This window comes from Lithobates pipiens, unplaced genomic scaffold (assembly GCF_037356315.1).
Source record: "Lithobates pipiens isolate NorthernLeopardFrog02 unplaced genomic scaffold, aLitPip1_a1.2 Scaffold_1, whole genome shotgun sequence".
Classification (NCBI taxonomy): domain Eukaryota; kingdom Metazoa; phylum Chordata; class Amphibia; order Anura; family Ranidae; genus Lithobates; species Lithobates pipiens.
In genome coordinates, this window is record NW_027507685.1 from 9292900 (window position 1) to 9318447 (window position 25548).

The window sequence follows — 25548 nt, forward strand, 5'->3', positions numbered from 1 at the left end:
GTTGTGCTGTCTGTGACATATGGGGGTTGTGCTGTGTGAGACATAGGGGGGGGGGGGGGGGGTTGTGCTGTCTGTGACATATGGGGGGTTGTGCTGTCTGTGACATATGGGGGTTGTGCTGTGTGGGACATAGGGGGGGGGGGGGGGTTGTGCTGTCTGTGACATATAGGGGTTGTGCTGTCTGTGACATATGGGGGTTGTGCAGGTTGGGACATGGGGGGGAGGGGGTTGTGCTGTCTGTGACATATGGGGGTTGTGCTGTGTGGGGCATGGGGGGGTGTGCTGTCTGTGACATATGGGGGTTGTGCTGTCTGTGACATATGGGGGTTGTGCTGTCTGTGACATATGGGGGTTGTGCTGTGTGGGACAGTGGGGGGGGGGGGGGGTTGTGCTGTCTGTGACATATGGGGGTTGTGCTGTCTGTGACATATGGGGGTTGTGCTGTCTGTGACATATGGGGGTTGTGCTGTGTGGGACATAGGGGGGGGGGTTGTGCTGTCTGTGACATATGGGGGTTGTGCTGTCTGTGACATATGGGGGTTGTGCTGTGTGGGACATAGGGGGGGGGGGTTGTGCTGTGCGGGACATAGGGGGGGGGGGGGGGTTGTGCTGTGCGGGACATGTCAGGGTTGCCCAGCCTGCGATTGCCTATGGATGGTGTGTAGCTGAGTATTGGGGCTGCGCTGTGTCCGGCCATGAAGGGGTTTATCCCCGACACCCACGTGAGCGGTCCTCGCATTGATCGCGCAGAGTAATGCAGTGCTTTGCAGTGGTTTGCAGTGCTGGTCGGGTCGGTCGGGCTGCAGTGAGGCTCGGCACACTCCCTCACACTCCTCACACTCCTCCTCACACTCCTCACACTCAGCACAGCGCTGCTGCTTTAACTGCACGTCAGATGAAGTTGATCAATAGCCCCCTGCTGGTCCAATTGGAAGCGCCTTATTCATCTCTCGCTCTCTCTCTCTCACTACCTCCATCTTTGGGGAAAGTCCTCGGCGGTGTGATTTGTAGAGCGCAGCCAATGGAACTGTCCAGGGTGCTGTAATCCGGGGAGAGGAGAGGAGAGGAGAGGAGAGGGCAGCGCCGCTCCATCCCAGCCCGGCTCTGGCAGTTTCGTTTTAGAAATTGCATTTTTTGGAAGCTGAGAAAATGGGGCAAAACCTGATCCGGACTGTGTGCCTTCTTCTGCTGAGCCTGGCAGGGAAGAGCTTCGGAGGATTCCCGAACACCATCAATATCGGTGAGTGGCTGCTGATGAGGAGGAGGATGATGAGGAGGATGATGAGGGTGAGGATGATGAGGAGGGTGATGAGGGTGAGGATGATGAGGAGGGTGAGGATGAGGATGGTGCTGCAGCATGCGTTGTCTATTAGGAGGATTGCAGAGGGGCTCATTGACATGTAATGTGACTGTCATCACAGCTGAGCCCCCAGTCTAAGTTCTCTGGACTCAAGGGAACCCTGCAATGTGTAAATCACCCTAAACCCACAATGCCCCCTCCATGATTGCATCTTCCAGGATGGCAGAACTGGATGCCTGGCATGCATAATGCAGATAGAGCCCACATTAGGATATATTGTGCCAGTGCAATGCACCGAGTCAATGCAGCTTTGTATTGGAGTGGGGAAGGGTTTGCAGTGGTCTCTGCTGCCTATGGGATGCACAGAAGCATCATTTACATTCAGCACACTGCAGAAAAGTTAGACTAGACTTGTGTGAAGCCATGCTACCCCCAATCATGGGCACTATTCTTCTGCAGCTTGCACTGGCAGGGGCACTGCATGCTCTTTGTAGTCTGAATGCAGAGATAAAGGGCAGTATGTAAAGAAACAGCCTTCCATTCACATACGTCTTTGCTTCTTGCTGAATAGCTGTGCTGGTCTTCTTCCTAATGGAAGCTGTAAGAAGAACTGGAGTCAGCAAATTGTATTAAAAGAAAGACAGAAACACTACAGCAGAATTAAACAGTTGCTGGGGCTAAGAGCTAATTCACGTCTTAAAGGGCCGGGGCATGGAAGGCAGTCAAAGGGTTAAAAAATACACAAACTGCCCTATCAAATTCCTTAATGATTTACTGGGCTTTATGTAATGTAAATACAATGTTTGCTGTTAGGGCTTTTATTATTTTTTTATTGTTATCTGCTCTCTGCCTTCTACATCGGTCTCTTCTTTTGTGTTTTAATAGGTGGGCTTTTCATGAAAAATACAATTCAGGAACACAGCGCATTTTTATTTGCTGTGCAGCTGCACAACACCAACCAAAATAACACAGAGAGGCCCTTCCAGCTGTTCCACCATGTAGATCACTTAGACTCCTCCAACAGCTTCTCAGTAACCAATGCATGTGAGTACCCGGTCCTCTGTGCCATCCAGTCACTAAAGCAATTGTATGGATGATAACTTTGTACCCATGGAACGTATGGCATGCTTTTTCTATGCTGATTTTTAATTTATTTTTTAAAATGGCAATGTTATGTGAACACTGGTTTCTCAAGCATATCAACAAATATCAAATATACATTTGGTGAAATTAAGGAAAGCTGCTGAGCTGCTGGTTAAATGTGATGTTAGTGTAAAGAAATGTCCTTCTGTATATTGTGCAGACTTGTTGAAGAAGAGACGACTTAGATCTTCTCTATGCTACAGATCCAAGTTTTACTTGTTTTTAATGAGGACCATTCAAATCATAGACTGCAGAGAAGAAGAAGCCAATCTAGTTCTCTCTCTCTCCCCTTCCCTCTCCCACTCTCTCTCTCTCTTCTGTTCTCTCTCTCTCTGTTCTCTCCCTCTTCTGTCCTCTCTCTCTGTTCTCTCTCTCTTCTGCTCTCTCTCTCTTCTGCTCTCTCTCTCGGTTCTCTCTCTCTCTCTGCTCTCTCTTCTGCTGTCTCTCTCTCTCTCTCTCTCTGCTGCTCTCTCTCTCTCTCTCTTCTGCTGTCTCTCTCTCTCTTCTGCTGTCTCTCTCTGTTCTTTCTCTCTCCCTCTCTCTTCTGCTCTCTCTCTCTCTCTCTCTCTCTCTGATCTATCTCTCTGTTCTCTCTCTCTCTCTCTTCTGCTGTCTATTTCTCTCTCTCTGCTCTCTCCCTCTCTCTTCTGCTCTCTCTCTCTCTGATCTCTCGCTCTCTCTCTCTCTCTCTCTCTCCCTCTTCTGCTGTCTCTCTCTCTCTCTCTCTGTTCTCTTTCTCTTCTGCTCTCTCTCCCTCTCTCTTCTGTTCTCTCTCTCTCTCTCTCTGTTCTCTCGTTCTCTCTCTCTTCTGTTCTCTTTCTCTTCTCTCTCTCTTTCTTGTCTCTCTCTCTCTCTCTCTCTCTCTCTCTTTCTCTTTTTCTCTCTCTCTCTCTCTCTCTTTCTCTTCTCTCTCTCTCTCTCTTAGGTCTCTCTCTCTCTCTCTCTCTCTCTGTGTTCTCTCTCTCCTGTTCTCTCTTGCTCTCTCTCTTCCGTCTCTCTATCTCTCCCTCTCTCTGTTCTCTTTCTCTTCTGCTCTCTCTCCCTCTCTCTTCTGTTCTCTCTATCTCTCTGTTCTCTCGTTCTCTCTCTCTTCTGTTCTCTCTCTCTCTCTCTGTTCTCTTTTTCTCTCTCTCTCTCTCTCTCTCTTCTCTTTCTCTTCTCTCTCTCCTCTCTCTCTTAGGTCTCTCTCTCTCTCTCTCTCTCTGTGTTCTCTCTCTTCTGTTCTCTCTCGCTCTCTCTCTTCCATCTCTCTATCTCTCCCTCTCTCTGTTCTCTCTCTCTTCTGTTCTCTCTCTTCTGTTCTCTCTCTCTCTCCCTCTCTCTTCTGTTCTCTCTATCTCTCTGTTCTCTCGTTCTCTCTCTCTCTCTGTTCTCTCTCTCTCTCTCTCTGTTCTCTTTTTCTCTCTCTCTCTCTCTCTCTCTTCTCTTTCTCTTCTCTCTCTCTCTCTCTCTTAGGTCTCTCTCTCTCTCTCTCTCTCTGTGTTCTCTCTCTTCTGTTCTCTCTCGCTCTCTCTCTTCCATCTCTCTATCTCTCCCTCTCTCTGTTCTCTCTCTCTTCTGTTCTCTCTCTCTTCTGTTCTCTCTCTCTTCTGCTCTCTCTCTCTCTGTTCTCTCTCTCTCTCCTGTTCTCTCTCTCTTCTGTTCTCTCTCTCTTCTGCTCTCTCTCTCTTCTGCTCTCTCTCTCTCCTGTTCTCTCTCTTCTGTTCTCTCCCTCTTCTGTTCTCTCTCTCTTCTGCTCTCTCTCTGCCCCCTCTCTCTATCTCTCCCCCTCTCTTTCTATCTCTCTCTCTGTCTCTCATTACCCCCACTCCTTCCTCCTTATCTTTTGCTCTCTTTCTATCTCATTACCCCCACACCCCTTTCTCTTCTCTCATTACCCCTCCCCCTTCTATTTCTCTTTCTTCCCCATCATCCTTCACTCCTCTGCTTCTCTCTTCCTTCTCTCTCATGCCTCTCTTTTCCTGTTGCTACTTTTTAGCTATGTCTAACCCTTACTCTTACACTATTTGTATGTATTCCACCTTCTTACTGTCTTTTAAGCTCCCCCTCTGTCTATGCCTCTCTGTATTCAGCTCTCTTTTTTTTTTCTGTCTTCTACATCTCCTCTAGTCTACACTTCTCTCTTACTGCCGTCTCCCTTCTCCTTTCTTTTACCCCCCCCCCCCCCACACGTTTTTTTTTTTTTCTATCTCTCACTTGTCTTCTCTTCTGTGTAGTATATTATAGGCATGACTTGTGATGTGAACGCATCAAATGCAGCATTTACAAAGTCTGAATTTGCAATAGCATACACAGGGGAACTGAACATTCTGTTATAGCTTGCAAAAATTTCAGTGCATAAGGGCATGGTTCTAAGGACCATACTAATGAATGATCCAAATGTAAAGAAAACCAGGACCTCGTGGTTTATAGCATAGCATTTAATGAGCTCTTCCTTGCAGTGCTTGATGTGCTTCTGTGGGCCACATAAAATAATAAGTATGCTGGGGAAATATATGTGTGAAGTGTTGCTGAATACAGTCTCTCAGGAGCAAATTTATATCACGGTTTATAATATAGGAAAAAAAAAAAATTCTGTATGTTTATAGATAACTGTTACCCAGTCCAGAGCTGAATCCAGCAAAATGTGGAATATCAACATTCAAATTTTTGCACCTTAAGATTCATTTTTATTAGACCAGAGGGACTGTTTTTATTAGAGGATTCATTAATTACACATTTACCTACCTTGATTTTAAAATGAAAACCAAACCATGCACATAAATCAGTGTAATAAGCCAGCAGATTTATTTACCAAGTTAGTGCTGATTGGCTGCTTTAATTTATCACTCATTGTTCATTGAATTTTATATACCTTTAAATCATTCTGATGAACTTTTAAAAATGTCAGCTTTTCTATTGCTCTTTTTTTCTTGTGTTGTTTCACATATTTTGTGTTTTCTTTTTTTTTTACATAATATTGAAAGTATGTGTCTTTTTGTTATTATAACACTTATAATACTAACATCTTACAGCTGTAAGCATTATCCAAAATATTCCAGTGCCTTGATTACTAAATGAACTTCTTTAAAACGTCCAGAGCGCTCACTGGTTGATAAAACTCAAGTATTTAACTAATACATTAATAAAAAAAAAAAAAAGTTCTTTAAAAGTTCAAACCTGCACAGAACGCCTACGCAATTTGCAGTCTATTGCTCTTTTTCCTCAATGAATGTCATTTCAATCAAACACTTACATTCCTTAATCCTTAATCAAAGTAATCCCTTCAAGAGGTTGGCTTTCCAACACCATTTCACAAATATCAATGAATGGATTAAATTTAAATGCACAAAGCCTTTTACACTTAGTTGTCAGTAATTGATTTCAATCAACAATATTTTCGCTATGGAAATAAAGGAAAATTACACGAGGCAATTCCACACTAGTTTGCAAGTGTAAGCGATGGAAAGATATTTAAGTACAGCTTTAGCAAAAGCAGAAACCAGCAGGGTAACAATGATTATTAAATTATTAACAGTGGCATATTAAACATTAACTAGAGATACTTTAAATTTTATTAGGCTAAAAATTTGGTTAGGCTTGAAAAAAAAAAAAAGATAACCGCGTTCATTCATTTTAAAGGCACAAAAACAGGCCAAGGCATTCTACCGCTAAAGGGTTGCGGTCAGGCAAAGCTTTCAATAGTGTCAAAATGCGTGCTTTGAAGAATGAAAAGCATTAATTTTCAAAATGTCAGAAAGCTTTTACTTTATAAAAGCAGAAAGTAAAAAGGACAACCCAGCATGCAGTCTCTTAGTATGGCAAACTGTATTTATTTCGAAAAAGTTCCAGTTTCAAGATACCGCGCTTTAATTGTACGCTGTGAATTTTCGAACGCATAAAATCATTTGCCCTACTTGATGCCCTTTCTTAAGAGGGAAACTGAGAAGCGTTTTGCCTTTACTGGAGGAAGGTCACTTAAAAAGTGATTGACAGGGCTCCCAAAATGATGTAGTTTGTTCAATTTAAGCCTGCTAGAGAAAATGCTGCTCTCAAGATTTAGAGGGCTCCTGTGTCCAAAGTAATGAGATGAAGCCAAGAAAGTCCCGCAGCTGTCCCAGAGTAAGCAGCTCTGATTCCATTTTCGTGCTGGATGCGTTCTTAGTTCTTTGTAAAGAGATCAAGCTGTGTATGTTATAAGCTTGTCTTTAAAAGCTATGGAGGCTTCTAGATAATATGAGTATATGATGTATTAGGGGGCCTAAAATTACAACCTAAAATATCATAATTACACCAAGGAGAGACCTAAAAAGGCATTTTTTAGGGTTTTATATGCATTTATATAGATATTTTTTTCTCCAGAAAATTGTAATTTAGAATCATTGACATCATTTCTTGCCTCTGAAGGAGCTAACACTCCAATCACAAGTCATACACCGGTAGAGTCAATGCATGGGTATAAGCTTGTCTTTAAAGGCTATGGAGGCTTCTAGATAATATGAGTATATGATGTACTAGGGGGCCTAAAATTACAACCTAAAATATCATAATTACACCAAGGAGAGACCTAAAAAGGCATTTTTTTAGGGTTTTATATGCATTTATATAGATATTTTTTTCTCCAGAAAATTGTAATTTAGAATCATTGACATCATTTCTTGCCTCTGAAGGAGCTAACACTCCAATCACAAGTCATACACCGGTAGAGTCAATGCATGGGTATAAGCTTGTCTTTAAAGGCTATGGAGGCTTCTAGATAATATGAGTATATGATGTACTAGGGGGCCTAAAATTACAACCTAAAATACCATAATTACACCAAGGAGAGACCTAAAAAGGCATTTTTAGGGTTTTTATATGCATTTTTATAGATATTTTTTCTCCAGAAAATTGTCATTTAGAATCATTGACATCAATTCTTGCCTCCAAAGGAGCTAACACAAGTCATACAGCGGTAGAGTCAATGCAGGGGTAGCCTATTTAACCATATGCAATGTTTTAGGATTGTCAAATAAAGCCAGAAGGTCTCTAAAAAAGCAGTTGGATAAACTCCATGCAGATTAGCATTACCTGCTTGCAACACAATGGGGATCAAACAAGGTCCCAGATGTGAAAAAATGGAATGCTAGAAGCTGTACAGTTATAAGGATGCCAAACAAGCTTAAAACAATATAGGGCTCATTTAAAAGAAGAGAGAGCAATGGTGTGTGGTAATGAGCTGCAGCCAATCATAAATCCACTTTAACGAATCTACCTGCTTTGAGCTGCTTTACATTGGATGCTGTTATTTTTGTACATAACATTACTTATACGCTGTTATGACATAAAGTTAATTATAAATCTATCCATCTATATTTTTATATTTGATCTACTAAATAAGCATGTAGGCATAAACACAAACACAAATACACACACTCTGACATGTACAAATCAAAACCCACATTTATACGTTCCATAATGCTGACAACCTATTCTCATATCTGCTAGACTGTTTGTTTATGAAGACACATTATTTTGCCAATATTGTACATTGATGTCATTTGCTGACAATCAAGATGCAGTAGATGCATGAGACAAATATAGACCGGCCTAAGTGAATAATTGCAGTGCAATAGATAAGGCGTTTCACTGCAGACAACAATTTGGTGAAAGTGCCAGAATTAATGTGAATTATGTTAAGGTTTGCTTGGATCAAATCTTATTGAAAGAGCCCGCTTGTGTTTTTATGCTGTGCTGTTGTAGTGCATTCCACTACATCTCCTCAGCCTCTGCAGTGTCAGCTCATTAGCACACAGATCTCATATCCCCTCTCTGCACTGTCATTGCAAAAATTGCTGTTGTACACCTTTACAGTCAGCTATGCTCTTGAATTACACTCTGTTTGCAAGACACATTAAGGGGAAAGAGCTAAAGAAAAAACAAATGTAACCTTAGAGGTATTTGCTATTGAATATCGCTAACAAAGCAGTACCGAAAAGTCTATTTTATTCATTATTACTGAGGCTATGGGCAGATTAGCAGGGAACTGTATGTGCAAGAATGGCTTCATTCATCCAAAAATTGAGTTGGCAAGATGGTCGTAGTCTGTAGACAGGTTTTGACAGCTTTGTCTTGTGTACCCGTATTCTTGCCGAAGATTTACAACACGTGTAACCATATTTACATTGGGGGGGGGGGGGGGAATAATTTCAAGGAAACTTATACATGAGTTTACAGATAAAAGTACATAGCAATGGCAGTTGCTTAGAGCAGGTTGGAGAGGATATATACAATGCTTTACATTGATAACATGTAAAATACTTCCAAGGCTGCTATCTATAGCCTGCTCTTTGCTAGCAATGCTAGTGATTTTCTAAATGCCTATAAATGATGTTTATCATCTAAGGCAGTGTTTCTCAACTCCAGTCCTCAAGGCGCCCCAACAGGTCATGTTTTCATGCTCTCCATTATTTTGCACAGGTGATTTGTTGAGTCTCATTGCCATAGTAATTGCCACATCTGAGGGAAATCCTGAAAACATGACCTGTTGGGGCGCCTTGAGTACTGGAGTTGAAAAACCCTGATCTAAGGCTTAGATGTGCTGGTTATCACATAGACCTCTGTCATCATTAAGTATGAATTACACCCAAGAGGGGAGTGCTGGGGCTGGGTCAGGGGGCATATGTCCACTAGGCCTGTACTAATCAGATATGTTGGGAATCAGAGTGAGGCCACTGTCAGTGATACATGCTAGGCACTATGTAGCAACCTGCTTCCCATTCAGACCTTTGATCACAGCATGTAGCAGAATGATGTCTCCCAGCACCACCTTCTTTTGGCATGTGACTAAATGGCAAGAGAAGCAAAGGAAGACACTGCTAGAAGATGTAATAAGGTATTACAAATAAACCATGACCTTTACAAACATCCACCTTTTACCATGTCAAACTGATCTCTGCAACATAGACATACCTTGCATGGTACACTTTCTTTAACACACATAAAGCTATCCCTACCATGAAGGATTTCTCCCAGCACCACCTTCTTTTGGCACGTGACTAAATAGTTACATAGTTAGTAAGGTTGAATATCCATCCAGTTTAACCTGAATGAGTGTCTACAATTGTCCCTATCCCTGTACATTGCACACTCACATCATTCCCTACCCTCAAGGAACCCACAATCCAAGGTCCCCATTCATATACTAGGGCCAATTTTGGACAGAAGCCAATTAACCTACCTGCATGTCTTTGGAGTGTGGGAGGAAACTGGGGTACCTGGAGGAAACCCACGCAAGCACAGGGAGAACATGCAAACTCCAGGCAGGTAGTGTCGTGGTTGGGATTCAAACCAGCGACCCTTCTTACTGCTAGGTGAGAGTGCTAACCACTACACCACTGTGCCGCCCTAAATACCAAGAGAAGCAAAGGAAGACACTGCTAGAAGGTATAATAAGGTATTACAAATAAACCATGACCTTTACAAACATCCACCTTTTACCATGTCAAACTGATCTCTGCAACATAGACACACCTTGCATGGTACACTTTCCTTAACGCACATAAATCTGTCCCTACCATGAAGCAGTTTTTTAGTTTTTAGCCACCCCGTGCTAAAGGTTTCTAGTGCTCTGCTCCAGGCCTCGGTGGTGTCACTGTCTAAACAAGCATGGGTGGACTCAGTCAGTCTGTGGACAGGACTAAGGGAAGGGCACATCTACTAACCCCAGAAAGGCACACCGTCCCATGGTATACTAACCCCAGAAAGGCACACCGTCCCATGGTATACTAACCCCAGAAAGGCACACCGTCCCATGGTATAACAGTACAGTAGAAAGGTACACCTGAAAACAGAGACTGAAGGGAGTGTGGGGGAAGCAAGATAGAAGGACTGAATAATTACAATTGGCTTTAATTAAACGAGAACAGAAATGGAGTGGTTGCCATGGCCAAGTCTTAGTTTTCATTTTATGGAACTCTTATGCCCTGAACTTTCCGATGGAAGATGTGCTCCATTGGACTTTGTCAGAAATTCCAATGGAAAAAGTTTGAGAACTGGCTTTAACATTTTTCGACAACGCCAATCCCATCGTAAATTCCAATCGTGTGTAGACAGTTCCGATGAACAAAGCGGCCCGCATGCTCAGGATAAATTATGAGACAAAAGCTATAGTTCCGACGTACGTGTTTCACGTCACCTCGTTCTGAACGATCTGACTTTCCGACAACTTTGTGTGACCGTGTGTATGCAAGACAAGTTTGGGCTGAAATCCGTCGGAAAAAATCAGACGGATTTTGACGTTGGAATGTCCGACCGTGTGTACAGGGCGTAAGTCCACTCATAATGTCATTATGTTTGCACTTTTGAAGGTGAGCTGTGGAAAAACAGCTGCCAGAAGACTTCTGTCTATAGAGTTCGGAGATTTACACAGCTATGCAAACAATGCCCAGTTTGGTAGGGCAAAAAGATTTACATTTTTTTCTGCCGCAGTTAAGTTACATTGACAGGCCTTGTCCTTCCCCCAGCTTATGACTGGGGCAGTAAAGTATAATCAGCATAATAACCTGCTCAAAACTCTCTATCACTCTGCTGTCTCCTCCTTTCAGCATTTTTCTTGTCAGCTCATGAAATGACTTGGCTCCTTGTACTGCTCATTCCTTTACCACTGCTGTACAGTGCCTGCTAGAGGTTGCTACCAGTATTTACACTATTTATTTACACTAGTTACTGACAGTACATTTAATGATATATCAATAAATATAGCGATGCATTAATCTGTGTCTTCTATGTCTGCCTGGGATTTAGATTTAGGTAAACGTTAGAGTAATAAGCTACATAAAATTGTCTTATATATGTCTAAGTAACTAAGTCTTGATGAGTTGATGAGACCTGTGTTTGAGTTATAAGGTCTGCACTCCAGAGTAGAATGGTGAAAAGGGAGCAATTAAGAGGAATTGCAAAAACTAGGGAAAGAGAAAGAAGGCAGGAAAGGTGATGATGGAGGGTGAGATAACAAGTAAAGAAGAAGTAGATGAAACAAGGACAAAAATGTCAGCCTTTTCTCATTAAGCATTTATTACTGAACCAAATAACTCAAGTATATTTTTTTTATACTAGCCATTGCTAAGCAAGTCTGCTAATAGTCTGCTAATAATTACAGTTCTTTTTTATTTATGTTGTTATAAAAACCACATGAAGATGTATATATGCATCATATGTTTTCACACACATACAATATACCTATTATCTTAACCACTTGACCACCACTTGGCACTTAAAACCCCTTCCTAACCAGACCAATTTTCAGCTGTTGGTGCTCTCACATTTTGAATGACGATTACTCAGACATGCAACACTGTACCCTTATGAAATGTTTGTCCTTTTTTTCACACAAATAGAGCTTTCTTTTGGTGGTATTTAATCACCGCTGGGTTTTTTATTTTTTGCGCTATAAATCAAAAAAGACAGAAAATTTTGTAAAAAAACATTTTTTTTTGTTTCTGTTCAAATTGGTTGTAGAGTATTGGCGAATATTGGCAGAGTATTGGCGAATATTGGCAGAGTATTGGCAGAGTATTGGCGAATATTGGCAGAGTATTAGCAGAGTATTGGCGAATATTGGCAGAGTATTGGCGAATATTGGCAGAGTATTGGCGAATATTGGCAGAGTATTGCAGAGTATTGCAGAGTATTGGCACAGTGTTGCAGAGTATTGGCAGAGTATTGCACAGTGTTGCAGAGTATTGCACGGTGTTGCAGAGTATTGCACAGTATGGACAGCAGAGTACTGCAGAGTATTGTCACAGAGCAGCACTGTGGGCACTACACATCCAGCACACAGTGCTGCTGCCATCTCCCCCCCTCTCCCCTCTCTGTACCAATCGGTACAGAGAGGGGAGGGAGGAACCGGCGTCATTTGACGGCCCAATCACGTGGTAAACGCCCGCTACCAGTGGCTGTTTACCGCGATCCGTGATGCAGTCACGGATGTTTATGGGAGCGTGGCCCAGGGGGCGCGCAAGAGCAAGTTTCTGGGAGGACGTCCATGGACTCCCTCCTAGAAAAACACGGCCGCGCTGTAGCCGTCTTTTGGCTATGGCCCGGTCGGCAAGTGGTTAAAGTGCCAATAAATATCAGAGGGTAGTAGGACGTGCAGTAAAAATAAAAATGCCATATTTAACTTCATCCTGTCAGCAATCCGTAGCCAAATGTTAGTGTTTAAAGTGGTTGTAAAGGCAGAAAGTCTTTTATCTTAATGTATTCTATGCATTAATGCTTACCTGAGCCCCATCTCTATACAGCGATGTATGATAGTGCCTCAGCCATCCACAACTCTCTCTCCTGATTACCTGAGACACAGCAGCAGGGCCATTGGTTCCTGCTCCTGTCAATTAAAGTCAGCCAGGAGAGAGAGGGGGAGGGGCCAAACCATGGCTCCATGTCTGAATGGACACACAGAGCTGCTGGCTGTGGAGGCACTTGACAGGAGGGAGGGGCCAGGACCACTGAAGAGGGACCTGAGAAGAGGAGGATCTGGGCTGCACTGTGTAAAATCATTTCACAGAGCAGGTAAGTATAACGTGTATGTTATTTTTGTAGAAATAAAATGAAACGTTAGTATCACTTTAAGTAAAATTGAAGGAAAGGGGACAAGATCAATAGCACAGGTATATGTTATTAGCACTGCTTATCTCATGTAAATATAGACTAGGGAATCAGAATAGCAGAAGTTCAAAGTGTACTGAGACTCTGCAAATACAGAAAGGTTTCATTGCCACCCTTTCTGCTCCACCCTGAACTTACATAAGCACAGACACAGTAAGATGAAAGATGCTTCCCCATCCCTGCGGGGGAAATAACAACGATCAGGACAGGTTTCCTGACTTGCTCATTTGATGGGTATTCCCTTCAAAAGTAGTCCACTGATGGTTGTGCACAGGACCAATGGACATAGCGCCATTGTCCTGCTGTCATAGCCGCGGGAAGCTTTACATTCTGCTACCTTCACTGTACTCAGTCCTTTTTGTAAAATTAGACAAATCCACATGCTCAGAGCTCATGACTTTTTAATACTGTAAGGGACCATAGAAATAGTTTTTCATTGGCCAAACTCTACATGCAATAGTTGGTAAGGCCACCTCTAAGCCCTTGTACACGCAGTTGGACATTCCGGCAACAAAATCCGTCGGATTTGGTCCGACGGATTTTGTCCGAAACTTGTGTTGCATACACACGGTCGGACAAAGTTGTCGGAAAATCCGATCGTTCGGAACGTGATGACGTAATTTAGTTACGACGGGACTACGTTCAGGCTAGTAGCCAATAGCTTTGGTCTCGGAATTTGATCTGAGCATGCGTGGCACTTTGTCCGATCGGAATTCTCTACAAACGATCGGACAAAGTCCGATCGGATCATGTTGTCGGAAAATTTTATAGCCAAGCTCTCAAACTTTGTCTGTTGGATATTCCGATGGAAACAGTACGATGGAGCCCACACACGGTCGGATTATCCGACAACACGGTCCGATCGGACATTTTCCGTTTGAATATCCAACCGTGTGTACAAGGGCTTACAGTCTCAGTTGTTTGACAATTAGGTGGACTTTAAGGATGGATGAGTCCTTCTGGTGAATTATGTCAGATTTTTATACAATATACAGAGGAGCCTACTTATTACTTTTTTTTACTCCATCTCACACTTTGCTTAACGTTATAGTGTATAGTGCAAAGACATTTTTTTTTTTAGTTTGGAATATAATAGGGAAAATTGATCCCTCCATTTAACCTGGTGACCATTGCCAATGAGACAGAAATTGAGAAAAAAATCCAAAGTTTTTGAGTGGTCACCAGGGCAAGAGGTGGGGGGAAATCCTAAAATATGGAACATCTGTTCCTGTGACAATTGTTTGAGATGGGAATTAGCGTATGTTTATTTTGAAGAGATTGTCTCTCATTTCCTATTGCATCTTTATGGCAGGAAATAAAGAGAAACTACCCTGGTGGAATACATGCAACAAAAATAATCAGATAGAGGTTTGACCCTTCTCTAAAGCTGGCCATACATGGATCGAATTGTGGTCGGTTCAGCAGGGACCAGATGAATTTCGATCTATGTATGGGCAGGCTCATTGTACCCAAGTTGATCCATCAACTTGGGTACATCTAGCCTGTTAGATTTTTCTGCAAGTGATTACTGCTAGCGACTATAGCCGTTGGCAATAATCATTGTATTCTGCCACCCGTGAAGGCTCCTTGTGCCCCCCCCCCCCTTCAGCAGAATACAATAGCTCTGCGAGAGGCACTCTTGAGAGGCACAGTCAGTGTTGATGGGGGAATCAAGCGATTTTCTTGATAATTGATTAAACTATGGCTTACCTAACACTTTAAGGCTCTAATTACACTTTGCTTTAGTGATCCTTTGCTTTAACGCACATCTGTAAATGTGTATTATGTTGTGTGTTAGCTTGCATTGTGTTGAGGCAACACATTCATTATAAATGGGCTGCCATTAAAAATGCACATGGATATTGTGGGGCACTGCTGTGCATTGCCCTTTGCTGTACAGGGCGTTGGGGTGCTATTTACAATGAGTTGCACTGCAATGCACCACACACAGAGCCGATGCCTTGCAGGGCATTGTGGATAGGGCATAAGGAACTTTCAACAACATGTTAAATGGTTAAATTTGCTTTCTAAAAATTGTGCTCTTTATTCTTCAAGTGCTTTTTTATTCAGTCAGACACCCTTTTCTTATATATGCTGTTGATAAAAGTCTGACTATTGCTGAAAATGTCTAAGATTAATCAGTATGGTTGCATACTTAAAATAATTGCATTTAACCTACAAAATCTATATTCCATCTTGGGTCTGTTAATAACATCCAGGGAACAGAAAAAGGAAGGGAAATCTCTCAATGAAGACATGGACAGTAATAAAATATGACAGAAGTTCTGACTCTTACCCACTGTAAAAAAATAAAAAACGGCTGGAGTTGGGCTTAAATCTGTCTGATCTATTGCTGATTCAATGCAAGAAACACAAACATGCTGATGGTGCCAGTCCTATAAGAATGTAAAATCTGTTTTGGATCTGCTTCAAGTGTGCATTCATATACATAAATTTTGTTTTCGTATGTACAGTATACAGTTTTAATGGTTTGCATTTGTGTTTTAACATTAAGGAAACCTGTCATAAGGAAAACATAGAGGCTGCTATTGTTTATTTTTCCTTCTAAAAATGCTAATTCCCTGGCGGTAAAGTTGACCCTCTTGCTTCAGTACTTTTAGTCTGTGACTGAGAACAAGTATACAGATAATGGCGTCTGACATTTCTCAGGCTTACCTGATCAGCATAGTAATTTAAGGTCAGTGACTCAGAAAGTATTAGAATTGGTGGGTCAGCATAACAGCCAAGCAGCCAGAATTGTAGGAAGGAGATCAGCAGCAGTCCCTGTTTCTGTTTTTTTTTTATTATTATTATTAAAGCAAGTTGTGTACACTTCAAAAATTGTGCCTATTGTTTGTTAATATTGATGATACAATAGATTTCTACATCTTAGCCCTTGTACACACGGTCGGACATTCCGATGGACAATGTCCGATAGGACCGCGTTGTCGGATAATGTGTGGGCTCCATCGGACAGTATCCGAGGGACCAAGTTTTCTAGCTGGGCTATAAAATTTTCCAACAACATGATCCGATCGGACTTTGTCCGATCATGTGTAGAGAATTCCGATCGGACAAAGTGCCACGCATGCTCAAATCAAATTCCTAGACCAAAGCTATTGGCTACTAGCCTGAAAGTAGTCCCGTCCTAACGAAATAACGTCATCATGTTAAGTACGATCGGATTTTCTGACAACTTTGTCCGACTGTGTGTATGCAACAGTTTCGGACAAAATCCGTCTGACAAAATCCGTCGGACAAGATTTGGTTGTCGGAATTTCCGACCTTGTGCACAAGGGCTTAAACAGTAAACCTTTACAATACCTTTAATGCCGCGTACACACGAGCGGACTGTATGGCGTACTTAGTCCGTCATACAATCCGACGGACAGTCCGTCATACTTTCGACTGAACGGACTTGACCACACACGGATGCACAAACAGTCCGTCGAAAGCTTGCGCGATGACGTGTACAGCACGTACGACGGGACTAGAAATAGGAAGTCCAATACACAGCAAAGCACCCTTCCGCTGTGTAAATCCTTTCTGAGCATGCGCCATTCTTAGTCCGTCGAACTAGCCTACTGACGAGCGGATTGTCCGCTGAAACCAAAGTACGACGGACAGAATTTCGAAAAATCCGAAATACTTAGTACTCCGGACTGCACGCTGAAAAAGTCCGCTGAAGCCCACACACGAGCGGACTGTCCGCTGAAATGTGTTTCGACGGACTAAGTACGCCATACAGTCCGCCCGTGTGTACGCGGCATAAGTGTCACTTATGCCGCGTACACACGACCGGACTTTTCGACGGACTTGGTCCGGCGGACAATCCGACGGACTTTGCAGCTGAGGTCCGCCGGACTTTCAAACGAAGGGACTTGGCCACACACGATCACGGCAAAAGTCCAACGGATTCGAACGTGATGACGTAGAATAAGGAAGTTCATAGCCAGTAGCCAATAGCTGCCCTAGCGTCGGTTTTAGTGCGTTGGACTAGCACACAGACGACTGGATTGTCCGCTAGAAAGCCGAGTCCAGTGGACAGATTTGAAGCAAGTTTTATTTCTAGGTCCACCGGACTTTGTTAAGAAAAAGTCCGCTGGAGCCCAGACACGATCGAATTGTCCATTGGATTCAGTCCGCCGGACCAAGTCCGTCGAAAAGTCCGGTCATGTGTATGCGGCATTAGTGTAACCTCATATTGTTAGCAAGATTGCGTTTCAAAGCATAAGCATAGTCACCAAGTGTTCCAGACTCTTGACACTGTTGCACGGCATCCACATACTGCAGCATTCTCATAGAATCCAGTACACTGTGCTAAATGGCAGCCGGTGTCAAGTGTTGGAACCTTCTCTGTTCCAGCACTGAAAGCTTTGATTATGCCAGCATTGTCCGATAGAGTGATCTCCTGCCCAACAGTGACATCATAGTTCATGTCTAATGAGACAAGGTAGCACTGTATTGTAGGAACAGAACATGTGAACAGCTAACAGCAAGGAAACCACTGAACACCAGTGCAGGTTTGGGGTTCAATACTGATCTCATTGACACCAGTGATGAGGCTAATATTATTCCCATTGATGCCAACATTGAGGTAAATTACACCAATGATGCAGCTTTTTTATGCAAGAATTAACGCAAACAATGGGACTTTTTCATCACTGTACCACCTGGTCCTGTTTCGTATAATCCCGCGTACACACGACCGGACTTTTCGGCGGACTTGGTCCGGCGGACAATCCGACGGACTTTGCAGCTGAGGTCCGCCGGACTTTCAAACGAAGGGACTTGGCCACACACGATCACGCCAAAAGTCCAACGGATTTGAACGTGATGACGTAGAATAAGGAAGTTCATAGCCAGTAGCCAATAGCTGCCCTAGCGTTGGCTTTAGTCCGTAGGACTTGCACACAGGCGAACGGATTGTCCACTAAAAGCCAAGCCCGGCGGACTAATTTGAAGGCAGTCTTTTTTCTAGGTCCGCCGGACTTTTGGGAAGAAAAAGTCCACTGGAGCCCACACACGATCGAGTTGTCCGACGGACTCTGGTCCGCCGGACCAAGTCCGCCGCAAAGTCCGATCATGTGTACGCGACATTACACACAGAAAATATAGAGAAAGATGCAACACCATAAACCATTACCTGTGAAGCAAAACTTTATTGGCCACACCCATTTTATTTTTGTCAAGTCCCCATGTGTGTGGTGTTTTATTCTAAAACCCTTCAAGGTGTCCCTTCTAACTAATGTAACTGTATATGGTTTCCACATAAATGTGCTTAGTAACATCAAAATGTTCTGTTTTAGGTACACTGTCAAATTCCTTGTTGCATAAAGAGATCAATTAACACTGATACTGGTACCACTAATGCAGCACAATGGGGTTGATTAACTGCCACTGGTCACTAATGCATCAGTGACCAGTGACAGTACATTAACCCCCTTCACGCTGCATATTACAAATAGCACTGTTAATTAATTAAAGCAGAATTTCACCCAAAAGGGAAAGTTCTGCTTGTTTGCATCCTCCCCTCCTCCACTGCCACATTTGGCACTTTTTTTTGGGGGGGGGGGGGGCAGCGGGTATGTGGTTTTGACAGGTACTCGCTCCCATTTCTGGTCAGATTGCCGCGGCACACAGTCTTCTCTGACAAATTACAGCCAGAGGACAATGGGACCATTCACAATGCGCAAAATGGTTCACGCATGCACAGTAGGAAACCCGCTGTGAAGCCGTAAGGCTTTACTGTCTGCTTCCCTTACTTGAGATGTCTGCATCTGCACTTGAAGCCAATTGAAGAATTGGCTGGGATGAGGGCATTGCTGGATCCTTGGACAGATAAGTGTCCTTATATTAAGTCAGCAGCTACAGTATTTGTAGCTGCTGACTTTTCTTTTCTTTTCTTTCTTTTTGGAAGCCTGGAGATTCTCTTAAACGAGTTAAGCTGCTTGACACTGTGACACAACATAGGAAATAATCATCTGCCACTGCCAGCCCATTGCCTTAGTTATTTCTCTGAAAACCAGAAAGATTAACCTCTAACGGGACTTTAAGGGGCAATGACTCTGAAAGAGCATATGCAAATTATTTAAAAAGTATTGTTTTTAGTAATAAAAACATCTAAAAGACACAGCGTAAAGTTGTGTAAAACAAAATACAAAAATAGATAGAAAATGTGTAACATATTGTTCATTGTGAAATCAAAACTACTAATTTTAACCACTCTCATACTGGTGTATAGAGTGATATAGAATGCGTTTAAAGGTCATGCATTTGTTCCTCTTCATTGGAAGCAAGTGGTGAAAGTATTTATGATATCTACAGTTTATGGAGCAGAAAAAAGAACAATAAATAACAAATCTACGTATGCAAGTAGTTATACAAAAATAGAGAAATTACTATATTGACAAACAGTCATTGTATTAGATAACTCTAAGTGCTGGTTCACACAGGGGCGACTCAGATCCGACTTCAATTCGCCCCAAGTCACCTCAGGTTGCACAACATGTAGAAATCAATGTAAGTGAATGAGAGCTGTCTTAATGCACACTACTGAAGTCGCTCCGACTTCAGAAAAGGTTCCTGTACTACTTCAATCCGACTTGTAGGCGACTGGTACCCATTGATTTCAATGGAGGTCGCCTCCAAGTCGGATCTCCGTCTATACGGAGGCGACTCTCAGAGAATTATCAGCTCTCAAAAGGAGTTCCCCCCTGAGAGCTCATTCTCTGATTAGCCACGGCAAGTCGCCTGGCCTGGGGCGACTTAAAGTAGTGTTGTAAGTCGCGTCCAAGTCACGTCAAGTCACATCAAGTCACGTCAAGTCACGTCCAAGTTGCCTCCAAAAGTCGTGTTGCCCCTGTGTGAACCGAGCCTTACGTCTACTAACCATGTGAGAGCAGGTGTCTTGGTGTATATCATCAAGACTTTAAAAACAAGGAAATATGGCAGTGTTGGACCCGCACCACCCAGGAGGCTGGAGATGGGTGTGGTCACTCCTGGTGACAACCAAAAGGGGGGGGGCAAAGAAGAGGAAATCCAATGGACCCGCATCAAAGGTCAAGATTTGGCAATAAGCATAAAATAGTAAATATATTGGTAAAAATTGGAAAAACCTGATTATGTAACTCTAAATGTAATAATGAGCCCCATTAGTGAGTGTACAATATTTGGTCAGATCTACTCAAATCTACCTCAGTCAATAAGCACAATAAGGAAAGAGGAAATTCCAAAATGGAGAATCCAGAGTTCACAAAGGGAACCTTAATATTGGTGTGACCTATCTAGGGGAAAATACAGTCAAAAATTGGTGAAAAGGTAAGATATGTATATACTGCTGTAATTAAAGGTGAGGGGGGTGGTAGTGTAGAAAGATATTACATATCCGCTTACTTAAAAGTACCGTGGCACGTTGTCGATGAAATGTTCACTTACAAAGAAGCTGAGTGATCGCATTAATATGTGCCAGTATGGGGTGTATCTAAAGAGAACAATGTATAATGGTCGCAGTTAAGGGTGTATTATATGTATGATCCATGCATACTTAAATGCATGAAAAGCATATACACGCATATATAAATATATACACGTGCATGCATACATATAAAGATGCATAAGACATCTGTGGTAAACAGAATCCATATAGCGAAAAGAACCAGTTTAAAAAAGTATAGGTGAGAAACAGTCTCCCATATAACACAGCATGCAAGACGTGCAGATAGAGAGTACTATCTTAAGCTAACTTTAGTGGATCTCCCAGGGTTTAGAAAGGTTGGTTCCAAACAGCCAGCAGAAGGATTGCAATTAACCTGCTGGGTATTTAAATGCTAGGGGCATAGGGTGGGAGGAGGCACACAGGGAGGGGCATGCTCTGCTCACTTGCACAGTAGTGGTTCCATGCAGGTCACACTCACATCACCGCCAGCACTCTCTACCCTTCTCCCATCTGGCCTACTGGGCCCGGTCTCTGAATGACGTCGTGCTGGGCCAGGACTATGAGGCTCCTGTTGGGCAGAGATCAGTCTACCTGACTGAGAAGTAAATGTGATGGGCCTAGACCAGTGGTGGCGAACCTTGGCACCCCAGATGTTTTGGAACTGCATTTCCCATGATGCTCTGGCACGCTGCAGTGTAGTTGAGCATCATGGGAAATGTAGTTCCAAAACATCTGGAGTGCCAAGGTTCGCCATCACTGGCCTAGACTTAAGCCGTGTGCAGGAGTTCACTCGCACCTCTCCACCGCAGCTCTGCAATGCAATTATTGTAGAATGTAGCACGCTGTGTAGTACAGTGTCAGTGTACTGAGCTTATATCAAGGTAGGGGCTGGAGCTGTAACTCCAATAAACCCTATGTTAATCCAGCCCTGGCCATTGCACATGCCTAGGTTACTGCCCTTTAGACTACAAATTGCCAGATGAATAATCATTGCCATTAACAACATGATAAGGCATCTTATCAAATACCATCATGACCACCTAGTTGTATGTTATAACTTTTTGCCCCTAGTATATACAGCATATAGAGTATCACAAAAGTGAGTACACCACTCACATTTTATTATATCTTTTCATGTGACAACAATAAAATTGTGCCTCTGTCCAAATATATATGGACCTAACTGTAGTTACAGCCTGCATGTCTTGGCTCAGCAAGAGAGGGAGATGCAGAAGTTGCTGAGTGCTCGGATTCACAGTGCTGCTATGGGAGAACAAAATCAGAGCGATAAGATAAGCCACTCTTTTAAATTTAGCTCTTTGCTTTTGTGTGCTTTCTTCATACTCTCTCCCTAATCAGTCCTTACTCAGCACAGGATGTCATATTCCTGCCTCCCTCCTGCTGGGCTCCATTCAAAAAAGCAGTATCTATCGCTTTAAAAAATGCAGTAAAATACTGCATAGCATTTTTACAAAACATTTTTGGTATTCACAAAAAATGCTTCTAAAATACTGCATGCGGTATTTATCTCATGAAACCATGCAGTATTTTATCTCATGCAATATCCAGTGGGAGAAGAATTAGAAGTATATTTTTGTTGCTAATAAAGAGGTAAAATAGTGTAAACCGTATAAATATGCCAACTCACTAATTAAGTGTCTGCAGCATTAGTACTGCAGCATTTGTAAAGTTACTAATACAAAACAAAAAAGGTGACTAAAATATCAGTCAAAAGGAAGCTGCTTTCACAGGACACACATGGTGTATCAACTAAGTTAAATTAAGTAAATACAAAAAATATCTTTACAAATGTCAAATATTTAATGAAAATAGTATAAAAAAAAATCACACACATATACAGTATAAATATCCATCTTCCACCAATAATAAATACAAGGATTTCTTTTGTATTGGTGGAAGAAATGTATTTATATATGTATGTGATTTGTGATACTATTTTCTTTCAGTATTTGACATTTATAAAGATATTTTGTATTTACTTAAAGTGTTTTACAACTAGACAAGGTGAATAGAGGACACATCGAGAGGGTGAATCTCCCTAAAGGGGGAACAGACAACAATAAAAACCGGACAGGTGATCTAATCTACCTCCACTCTATCCAAACTACTGAAAAAGCGTTTCCTTTAGTTATACTTTAACCGCTTCTGGACTGCGCAAAACAATGTACCTGTACATTTTGTTTTCCAGGTCTGGAGTGCACACTGTGCCAATGGCGACCCACTCCTGCTGTGATTGGTCACAGCGAGAGGCAATCGGTGGGTTCGGCGGATGCAATGTCCGCAGGGACCTGCTGATCATTGACGGGGGAGGCAGAACGGCAGTCTGCCTATGTAAACAAGGCAGACCAACATTCTGTCTGAGAAGAAGATAGAGATCTTGTGTTTCTGCTAAGCAGGAACACAGCTCTCTCTCTTCCTCCAGTTAAGCCACCCCCACAGTTAGAAATTACTCCCTAAGAGCACACTTAGCCCTTTGATTGCCCCTGTTGTTAACCCCTTCCCTGCCAATGTCATTAGTTCAATGAGAGTGCACTTTCTTTTTTAGTGCTGATCACTGTATTAGTGTCACTGGTCCCCAAAAAATGTTGTTTGGTTACAGCGTTACATGAATGCACAATGGTCAGTTAAAGCAACTCAGTGCCGTATCGCAAAAATGGCCTGGTCATGAAGGGGGTGAAACCTCCCGGAGCTGAAGTGGTTAAAGTGTAAGTTCACCTTTACAGAAAAATCTGTAAGGGGAACTAACATAGGTCCTCCTCTCCCCCCCCCCCCCCCCCCTGGTCCCGCTGACCTGGACCTTGGCAAGCTCCGGTTCTAAGCCCTGGTATATCTGCACCAGGAGTCCGTGGCTTATAAATCCTCTCTGCAGCCATGCGTTTTCTCCGTAGCTGCGGCTGCTGATTGGTCGGCGCCACCCACGTGACGATGCTGACCAATTAGAATTCTGCAAAACATCCCTCCTGACGAGGGACGTTTTGAACATTCAGCTAGGGGGGATTTCTAAGCCCGGGCTCCTGGCACGGATATACCGGGACTTCAAACCGGGGATATTCATAGTCTAGGTCAGCGGGACTGGGAGTCGTGGAGGGGGACCTGTGTAAGTTCACCTTACAGACTTTAAGTAAATCAACCCCAATGATTTCCATATTTCCATATTTAGGTTTCAATGCATTACTGTTGAGAGAACTGATCAAAAAAGGCAGAGGCTACTCAAAATGTGCTATTATATTTTTAAATTCCTTAAATGCTGCATGCCTGGACAACTGCTTAATTACCGCAAGCATTCAATTATTTATTTCCTTCTGTAAATTGAGTTTAACACCTTTACATGCGGTATATACCGAGCGTTTTCAGCATTTTGCGGTAAATACCTCAAAAATGGCATTGTGCATTGATAGTTTCAGAATTGCATGCGATATTTAGGGAAAATGTGTCCAGACACCTACATACCACATCCATTCTGCTTTAGTGAATGGAGCCTGCTGTCAGCAGATTGCCCTGCAGTGACCGACTCACTGCTATGATTTTCGGCAAACTGCCAAGAATAGAATCATCTGAGACTTTCACAGAACAGGATGAGAAAATAGGGCCAACGGAAAGCAATTTGTTAATACTTACATTTCTAACTAAAGTTCCAGGGGTGATCAGGGGTCTGAATGCTCCAGGCGCAGACTGATCTGAGGTATCAAGAGGAGTGTAAAGGGGGCTGATCTGAGGCCGGAATGTGCTTCCCACATTATTCCTTGTAGCTGGTCCCACTTTATGAATGTCTATATTTGAGAACTATGCATCATCCAATGTCATCATATGTACTAAAAGCCTAACCCTAGCCAGTTTCTTTTTAAGATTTGGATAGAGTAAACAAAGGTCAAAGTTGTGTTGGTTTTTCTGCCTGTAACACCATTGGGGTGAGTTTCCTTTACTTTCTGCTCTGTCTTGCCAGGAAACAAATGGGAAATATGGTTGTCACCAGGACAGAAAGGACAGGTGTTAGCAGTATTTCACAGGATAATAAAAATGGGGTTGTGTTTTTCTCTGTGTCCCTGTTGGATTCATTTCCCATCACTTCTTGTCCTGACAGGAAGGGAAGGGAGATCTGCCGAACATGGAGACAGGAAACAATTCTTTTTATGATAAAATATCATGAATCACACAGCTGTTATTGTCCCCTGCACTGCACATATCACATTTATGCAGTACAATATCAAGGCCTTTAGGCCTTTCGCCACCTCCAGTGTAAAGCCTGGTACAAACTACTCGTTTTTTTTCATTCAACCCTGCAGGCTCGGGTCAGAGCTACTGTGCTAACTATATGATGTTAGTAGAGAAATTCCCCCTGCTGTTCTGTTGTGTTCTGACAGGGGGACGGCCCCCATCCAGAACACTCTGGCGTGTGCTTTCAGTCCAATGACCGGAGCCGATCAGCAGACCTTTTTCGGTCATGCCCCTTTGACAGAAGCCAGGGGAAGGGTTGGCTTCTGCAGTAGACACGGGCCAAATCTCAGCGAGTTTCTATTTAACAGGCCAATGCTGCCCTTCATTCGGCTTTTGTGTAGTAGGCTTAAGGATTATAGCAGCACAGCTATGTAAATGCACTCCTAGCTAATATAATTTTTTTGCTTTTTCAGTGATTTCAGGAGCTGTAAAGCCCCTCTCCCCCTACCCCTTATCATTTCTATATGCTGTAATAAGTGAAGGAGAGTGGTGGGAGATGAGCGAACATCTTTCATTCTTCTTTCCTCCTCCTTGTGAACAATGAAAGTGAATAGCTCTGATCATTTCCATGTTCAGCGCTGTCAATATCTATCTTTCTTGGGTGAAGAAGAAGCTGACTGAGCACAATTTGTACTTTGCCAGCTTCAAAACAGTGCATAAGTGACATTAAGGGGTTGATCTATGAAAGGCAAACAAGCTGCTCACTTTACAAGTGAATTTGCATTGCGAAGGAGGTAAAGCCCTATTGACTTCCACCATCCAATTGTGTGCCAGCAAAAAAAATTTGGACTTTTTCCTTGCAGATGAT

The 25548-nt window shown here is 42.8% G+C and overlaps 1 protein-coding gene across 4 annotated transcripts in view; it reads left to right on the forward strand.

Moving 5' to 3' along the window:
- The first annotated feature begins 813 nt into the window (after nt 1–813).
- Nucleotides 814–25548, forward strand: part of GRIA3 (glutamate ionotropic receptor AMPA type subunit 3) — a 388948-nt gene continuing 364213 nt past the window's right edge. Inside the window, exons 1-2 of one of the 4 annotated variants that reach the window (XR_013272428.1) lie at nt 814–1240; nt 2186–2344. Coding sequence is in view for 2 of the 4 variants with exons in the window: in XM_077478276.1 (XP_077334402.1) it covers nt 1150–1240; nt 2186–2344 (250 nt within the window). In the remaining 2 variants the exon portion in view is untranslated. The remainder of the gene's footprint in view (nt 1241–2185; nt 2345–25548) is intronic. The other 3 variants (XR_013272422.1, XM_077478276.1, XM_077478200.1) reach the window with 3 other exon arrangements.